We start from the raw sequence: 8,847 nt of genomic DNA on the forward strand, positions 1-8,847 counted from the left end.
TAGAAAATCAAAATGCTCAAAAGCGAGCAGTGTGGTTTTAGTGAGAGACATCATAAGAAAAATGTTCTACAGGCAGAAGAAAGCTCAGCTTCTGTTAATTAAAGAAAGTTTCTTTCTTTACTTTTTTGCCAGTATTCAATCAATAAACCAGCAAATATTCATCTTTATCAGAAATTTTCTTTTCTTGGGAAAAAATTCCAAGTTTTACCGTAAAGAAAACTCCTACAGCAGGGGGCTGCTTATGTGACTGTCATGGAAGGCAGAAACCGATTACTGGGGGATGCTGCAGTCCAGCAAGTCAAAGAAAATGCACAGCTTCTCATCTACTGCTCCTTGAAGAGCTCGCGACCTATAATCATTCTTCGGATCTCACTAGTCCCTGCCCCAATTTCATATAGTTTGGCATCTCGAAGCAGACGACCTGTTGTATACTCGTTCACATATCCATTACCGCCTAAACATTGTATAGCCTGCAAATATTGAAAATAAAGAAATTAGTTTTCAGCAATTATACTTGAACGGGTATAGTCTATTGTTTTTAGATATGAATCAACTGACCAAATTCAACCATTATATAAGCATAACAAGAAATGGATACAAGTAGAAGCACTGCAGTGAGCTTTCACCTGCAAAGCAACTTGGGTGGCTCTTTCAGCTGCACAAAGTATAACTCCAGCACAATCCTGAAAATTTGTATATAAATTAGCTTATATTTCAGTATAAGGATCCTATGCCACTATATGAGAACCTTATAATTTTGCTCTTCAACTTTGCAGCATTTCTTGACATTTGATTAACACTATGGAACCATGTCAATATATAGAAACTGATCCTCCGCATGGAGCTTTATGGCCTGGAAATTCTATCATCAATCCACCTAGATTTTGCCATGTGTTTTATAGCTGCTATCATGATGGCAATTATAACAATATTCGATGATATCTTTTTGTCAATATGTTAATTTATATATATATAATCTCATTGAAAAAGCACAGATAGCCCCAACAAGAAGTATACAAGAGAATCCGTTAATCAGTAGAAAAAGAAGAATAAAGGTTCAAAAAGTTAGAAAAGCTAGACAAAATGTTGGAGAACCAAGTATCCCAAGTGAGCCAACGATTTATATGGAACGTACGTAGAAATACCCGCAGACCCACCCAATGACCTTGAAATGAATGCAGGCTTTGTGGATACAAAAGGAACATATGCGATTATCCAAACAAGGTTTGAACTCAAAGAAAAACAGGTGCTGATACGATTTTGGAAAGCAGATTATACTAAGAATAATCTATAAAAAAGGCCAATAATGTATGTCACGCTCACACACTTCCGCATTCACATAGATAAAAGGATGAATAATAGTAATCATACAGTAAAACAAAGAAAACAAAGAGTGGCCAGTATTTGCATTCAAAACTGGTCTGTCTACCTTATGTCACACCATATGAATTGAAAATGACAGGACAGGAAAATATTGAATAGAATTCAAATATTAATAAACACACTAAAATCTGAAGAATAATACTCAGAACAAGAATAAATAAAGAAAAAATAAAGGTAACCCAAAAAAAGAAAAGAAAAGAAAATTAAGATTCAAGGGCACCTTAGGGTTAACTTTTCCATTGTCACAGTCCCTTGCAACAGAATACACGTAGGACCTGAAAAAAAAGTTATAAACTTCTACCATGTGAAAAAATTAATGACTATAAAGAACAGCGCATCATTAAATCAGAATCCCATACCTTGAGGACTGTAGAGAAGTATACATGTCGGCAATTTTACCCTGTAATTGCAGGTCAATAATCAGCACAAGGGCTAAAGACACGCACATATATCAACTATACAACATCTAACTGAAAAGTAGTGTCAATAATAATCACAGACCTGTATAAACTGAAATTCTCCAATTGGACGGCCAAACTGCTCTCGTTGTCGAACATAAGGAAGAACAACATCAAGACATGCCTGCATGAGACCAAGAGGCCCAGATGCCAATACAAGCCGCTCCAAATCTAACCCAGACATCATGACATAGACTCCTGAAATCAAAGACAACCATCACATTAGAATATCATGGCATACCCAACACCATTGAAGTGGTTTACTTCCAATAACACAATTATGAGATTACAGAATGCAAGAAGACCTTTTCCTTCCTGTCCAAGAACATTTTCCTCTGGAACAAAGCAATTTTCAAAGACAAGCTCACATCTGCTCAGATCATTGCCATTATTAGTAGAAGAAAGGGTAAGAGGAGCCAGCATAGGACTTTAACATGGATAATTTCACTTAAAACAAAGGAGACGTACGTATCACTTCCTCGCATCCCAAGTTTGTCTAATTTCTGGGCAGTACTGAATCTGCAGTCACCAATAAAAAAAATAAAACAACATTCATAAAAGAAACAAGGATTCAAGATGTTTCTGTTTCATACTCCAACACTTAAAAAAAATACAGATTGTTACTGTATTTGCTTTTAATCATTTCAAGTCATCTTCATTTTATCCTTTTCGGAAAACATGGTAGTATCATTTTGACATAAATGAAAGGAAATCATCCCAGCTTGTTTTCAGCAGTAATTTTTTACTTATATATTTGACATACACTTTCTACAGTTGACATGGCAGTCACAATCATGTTTTAAATAACTTCGATCATGTATATGGTGGTCCAACAGTTTAAGCACCATCAAAAGCACTAGTTCTGGCTCATACTAATGCTATTCGAAAACAGTATACATGTCATCTATCAGGCCCAATTTGCAAAGCCCACTCTTGGACTGACTATAGCTTAAAATGAGATAATTGCTCTAGTATATTTCCAAATGAAATTCAATAAAAAGTTGGACTTGCACATTTGAAAAGAGAACCACTAAGCTTCAGTGCAAGTACCCAGAAATTCCCTTTTCAATGATGAATGCTGTGATTCCTTTCGACCCTGCTGTGATGTCCGTTTTTGCATAAACAACCTGGCCAAATTCTACAAATCAGTTGCAACAAATTTGTATGTATAGGAAAACTAGTACAGCCAAGATAGCCAAATTGATTGTTATATAAGCTATTAAAAAAGAATTTTATATGACCTTGCAACAAGGCAAAACAAAATTCTTTTAAGGAAAATAGTTTTTTCCTTTCCTTTCCCTTAATTTCAGGAAAAAATGCGGTTAGAACCTAAATGATGTATGACTATCTACCCAAACAAGCTGGTAGATGATTTACTTGCATGCAGAAGAATATGGCTCAGAAGCAAAAATAACTGGTTAACTCTCAAAGACATAAAAAAATTTAAGGCATTTTTTTTCTCTAATATTAAAGGGTGCCTTCATATGTTCAATTGTTTAAAATATCTATTTTCAACCTTTGACAACATGCTTTTTGTCCTTGCTGTCAATTAATTGGCAAAGATAAAGGCAATATTAGTATCTTGTCAACTGGAACCCAAGAAAAAAAAAAAACAAAAAAACAAAACAAAACCGAGTTCATATTCATTATTAATAAAGCTCATACATGTATGCTAAAGAAGCTGCTTCAGAAAATAGTGAGTTCTGACAACTGATACATAACGTCGATGATGGTGGGCATAACCTGAATATTACTAGAGAGAACTAATCCCAATACTACATCGTATATACCATAGAGCAGAAGGTTGCATCTATTTGACTCTCAAATATAATTGCCAACCCTCAACTTGTATACTGCTTTGTCACATCCCTCCATATTTGCTGTAGTTCAATCATGAGAGAGTAGAGAGTTGACCACTACGCAGAGAAAGTAATGGCTCTTTTATGATAGTATCATGAAACAAATTCTTGTATTTATTCAAATGTGTTAGCCTATTTGCCACAGTGAACTATAGAAAATCCAAAACCCTATTCACATTCATGAGAAAATAAGCTGAAACTATAGGTTTGAAGCAGACGCTATATGTGGGCTGACAAATATCTCATACATATAATGAAAGTTTTGCCACTCTAAATGAGCATACAACGAGCTAATCAGATATGACAAAAGAGCCATTCATAACCAGAGGAAAAGATTCCAATAAAAATACCAATGTCTGAGCAACTGGGCCATTGGTGCACCACATCTTGTTCCCATTTATAACATAACCCCCATCTACACGATCAGCCTTGCATTTCATGCTAACAACATCAGATCCAGCTGAAGACAACACACAAAAATCAGCCAAACTACATAAAGGAAAGCTAGATAATCCTCAACAACATCTATAAATAAGGCAAAAACAGAGTAGTTGTCACATAAGTTACCATTGGGTTCACTCATTGCAAGAGCTCCGACATGCTCCCCACTGATAAGCTTCATGAAAAGAGATTCACTTGGTTAGCCGAAAAGAGGTGAGTAACACTAGACAGAATTGGTCTAAATATAGGGAGTTGAAGATATGAGTCAAAGACACTAGAGAAATTGATCTGAATATAGGAAGTTGAAAATATGGGGGAGCTTGCAAATTTCAATCCAATTCACCTGGGTTTTTCCCTTTTTCTTATTTATCAAAATTTAACTATCAGATTACCAAGACCATAGTATGGATTATGCAAAGGCATATAAAGTTTTTCACATAAACCACTATTTGTATTGATAAATCAGTAGAGACCAAATCATTTAGCTCATTGTAGTAGTCAACTATCTACAGCCTAGCACGATGCACCACAAAACCACCTTCCCACCCCCCCCCCCCCCCCCCCCCCCCCCAAAAAAAAAAAAAAAAATCCCCAAAACTTATTTAAACAACATTTATCCCAAATTCATGTCCAAAAGACTGGTCTTGCAAGATGTCAAATGATATAAGAGCATCCTTCATATTGCCCCAAGACGAGTCTCAAGGCAAAAACCATGCTAGGTTTGGTATCTACTGTAAACTGCTATGGCAGTTGAATAGATTGAGTATACAAAAACTTGTGCATAGGAGAACCTTAAAAGTAATAGTAATAACAGAAGCAGAATAGATAATGTGCATTTTCATCAATATAATTCATTTTCTTCTAGTATTGTTATCTTTCACAAGCATAGAAGTTGTCCAGAAGGCAGCATTAGTACAATAAATCAAATTGGAGTCCGCTACTATTTGTCATCTGAAATAAGGCATGGCTGTAAATATTATAAAGGGAAATAAATAACTTTGAAATGGATCACTGTAGAACCTTTGGCAAGTATTTCTGTTTCTGAGCAGGGTTTCCATTCCTCACCTACAAACAGGAAGGAAAAGTTGGGGGTTAGAAATAGTTAAGTGACAGTCTGAATATTATTACAAAGTGAACATTGTTTCTCTTGATTACCAACTGATTAATGCACAAGTTAGAATGGGCACCGTAGGAGAGACCAACAGACCCAGAAGCACGACTTATTTCTTCCATCGCAATACAATGATACAAGTAACCAAGTCCAAGCCCTCCATATTCCTCTACAAGAGAACCAAGAGTTAAATTTTGAAAAGTAAGTGTGATAGAACATGATTAAAATGCATATGCTACGATTAAAGAATGCACTAAATTGCTGAACCAATACTACATAGTGGACTAGACTCGTGAAAGTTTCTTAATGACGGAAATTGAAACACTTAGTTCAATTAACTTAATGAAGAAAACATATTCTGGAAATATAATAGTAAGCATAAATTTACATCGAAACGATAACATTGTAAAACATATTCATGCAAAGGAGGGAGAGCTGGAAGAATTTGCTCTACTTTTATCCATTTGGAAACCATATCCTTCTGATGAATCTTTCCATGGACACGAATCCAAAAGAAATCATTCTTAGTAAGTCAAATCTATAGTTTCAAATCAAAAGCTCATAACCAACTGCAGAAGAAGTTCTTGGAAACAATTCTTCTACGTATGTTCCCTATGAGAGTGTGCACAGGACATCAATATGTAGCCCGGAGCACTAGTTGCAGCTCAAACAAGGATGTCACATGCATCGTCTGATTCCGAATTTGAATGTTGTGACAGCTGGTGGAAAATGGTAACTGCAAAAGCCGAACTAAACCATCCCAAGAATTCATACCAAAACTAGCAAAACATATGCCATAATAATGCAGAATCAATCCAGAACCAATAATACCTCAAACTCTCTCATTTTAGTTAATTAGAGAACATCAAAACAAACTTAAGGCTTGAAAAGGAAGGCAAAGCATTTGATTCTGTATTACTTGCACAATGTTTGCAAGCACATCTCGTCAAAGAGTTTTCCCAACTGAAAAGTTTCGACACTAGAATCAAATTTGGCCATCAAATGTGACCCTCAATAACTAATTCTGTGTTACTCATACAATCTTTGCATGATGCTATCAACGTAATCCTATTAGACTTCACCACTTTGAGAAACTGCTAGTATAGTTCTGTCAATTTTGGTATAATCCATAATCAAAGACAATATAAAAAGAGGGGGAAAAAATAGGCCCCAGATGAATGGATATTGGTGGAGATCTTCCAAAAAAAAGGTAGCGAAGACTCTAATAGAAGATGGTGCTTTAATCAAAAATCTTCGATATGATGAAAACTTAAATCACCAATTATTCTAAAAGTTTAAGCTCATACAAAGAGGTAAATTTAATCACTTAATCATTAGTTTAACACTCCCACTCACGTGTGGGCTCAAATTTCCTTTCAATATGTGAGGCTCAACACGTAAAATATTTAATTCAAATAGGATGAATTGATGGAGTTAAGATTCGATTCCAAGATCTTTGGCTTTGATATCATGTTAAATCACCAGTTATCCTAAAAGCTTAAGCTCATAGAAAGAGCCAAAAAGATAAATTTAATCACTTAAATTATTAGTTTAACAAACTCTACCTGGTGCTGTAATTCCGTGGAGACTGAATTCGCCCATGAGTTTCCATAAGTTAACCTCCTGAAATAAGAAAACGAAAAAACATTCAGATTTCAACCACACAAAAAATTCAAACACTACATTAAAACATTCAAAAACTTCGACATATACAGACCTGTGGGAAATAATTCGTTTGGTCTATTTTTGCCGCATGAGGGGCAATGTTCTGTTGCGCGAATTGAGAAACGCTTTCTTTGAACTACATTCAATGCATAGAAATACGTCAAAAATGCTATAGACATTATCAAAAGTAGAAAAAAAAAAATAACAAAAAATATTCTTCTTGTATTCCAGAGAGAAATCTACTAGAAATCCAAAAATTACACGTGCCTCCTATTTTGTATAGAAATTAAATCAGGCCAAATAGGTTTTTTACAGCTTTATTTGAATGAAAATTTGAAGAGCTCACTGAAAACAAACATCGGTCACTATTTTCTTTTTGTATGATACAAAATCTCTTTCCAGTTGTTCGATATTTTTACCAAAAACACATTAGCGCTTGTCAACCAAATCTCAAATACAATATATATATATATATATAGAGAGAGAGAGAGAGAGAGAGAGAGAGACCTGTATCTGAGTATCATCGAAGAGAAAAGCGGTAGAAAAGGAAGCCAAGTGTCGCTTCCCTGTGGAAATTGCGGCACGAACAGACCTCGCTGCAAATAGCATAGTGACTCTATGATTTTCTTTCCCTTTTTTCCTTTTTTTTTTTTTTTTTTTTTTTAATAAATACTCTATGATTTTCGTTTCAGTGAAAGACAGGATTTTTTTTGATGGAGAAGCCTGATGCAGATGATGAAGATATGGAAGAAGAGTACCGTAATCAACTCTATCTTTTTTTTTTTTTTTTTTTTTTTTTTTGAAATGGTAATCATCAATTATATCTTTATCGCACAATCATTCTTAAAACATTTTTTTTTTTTTTAATAATAATAATTTTGATAATTAATATTTTATAATTTTGAAATGGTAATCAACTATATATTATTTTTTACTGGGATGATTGATAATTAATCTTTAATAATTTTGAGAGAGATATTATCTCAATTAAAAAATTAAAAAAAATTATTAATTCTGTGTAATTTGAAAAATATTTAAACTTTCCCATTTTTTTGTTTTTATTGACGTTGGACATTTTATCCGACAAGTCAGTATGACGACGTACGCTTCCGATATATTCGTTGTAGCCGTACTTGACCTGGATGATCATATAGATAAAGACCCAAAATATGTTTGTTCTAGCTGTACTTTTGTTTTTTATTCTCGTTCTAACAGTACTTGGCATGGATGATCACTATGCTTCGGTTAGGACGGAAGTTTCTTCTAAATTAATTGGAAAGAAATATTTTTTAACCTATTTAAAATAGTGTTAAGTGTTTATAAATATTTTAAAAAATATATAAAATTTAATCTAAATTAGTAAACTGCTATTAATAACGTTGTGAAGAATTTAATATACCTTTTAAATGTTTATATACATTTGATACTATTTTAAATGGGGAATAGTCCTCTCCAGTCCAAAATGGATTGGAGGGTATTCAGTTAATGGCCAAGATTTTTTATAAGAAATCCAAGGGCCACAAATTGAACACTGGTACTTATAATAAATAATAATAAAAAAAACTATTATTTAAAGTTTAATAAAAATTAAAAATATGACCGGGTAGAGTGGAGGTTCTTGGAGGGTGTAATGAAGCAGATGGGTTTTGCTCCACGATGGATACAGTTAATTATGATGTGTATCAAAACGGTTCACTATGCTGTGGTGGTGAATGGGGTTCCATGTGGACATATTCAGCCGACGAGGGGAATACGGCAGGGGGATCCTATCTCTCCATACCTTTTCCTCATGTGTGCAGAAGCACTGAGCTCGATGTTGACAAGGGCCAATCAGGATGGAGCATTAACGGGTGTCCCTACCTCAAAACAGGGACCCCGAATAAGCCATTTGTTTTTTGCAGATGACAGTCTTCTATTTTGCAGGGCTAAT

General features: G+C 34.4%; 1 protein-coding gene across 1 annotated transcript; it reads right to left on the reverse strand.

Annotated features, from left to right (window-relative positions):
• On the reverse strand, positions 1–7,691 carry IVD (isovaleryl-CoA-dehydrogenase). Its single transcript, XM_059574629.2, has 15 exons — positions 7,425–7,691; positions 6,970–7,053; positions 6,818–6,875; positions 5,297–5,421; positions 5,162–5,206; positions 4,268–4,316; positions 4,051–4,160; positions 2,892–2,968; positions 2,310–2,360; positions 2,147–2,211; positions 1,885–2,039; positions 1,743–1,783; positions 1,604–1,658; positions 627–683; positions 1–470 (listed from the first exon to the last, which is right to left on the reverse strand). The coding sequence occupies exons 1-15, from the start codon at positions 7,524–7,526 to the stop codon at positions 324–326; spliced, it is 1,221 nt and encodes a 406-aa protein (XP_059430612.2). The 5' UTR covers positions 7,527–7,691; the 3' UTR covers positions 1–323.
• Positions 7,692–8,847: the final 1,156 nt, after the last annotated feature.

Source organism: Corylus avellana, chromosome 8 (assembly GCF_965113065.1).
Source record: "Corylus avellana chromosome 8, dhCorAvel1.hap1.2, whole genome shotgun sequence".
NCBI lineage: Eukaryota > Viridiplantae > Streptophyta > Magnoliopsida > Fagales > Betulaceae > Corylus > Corylus avellana.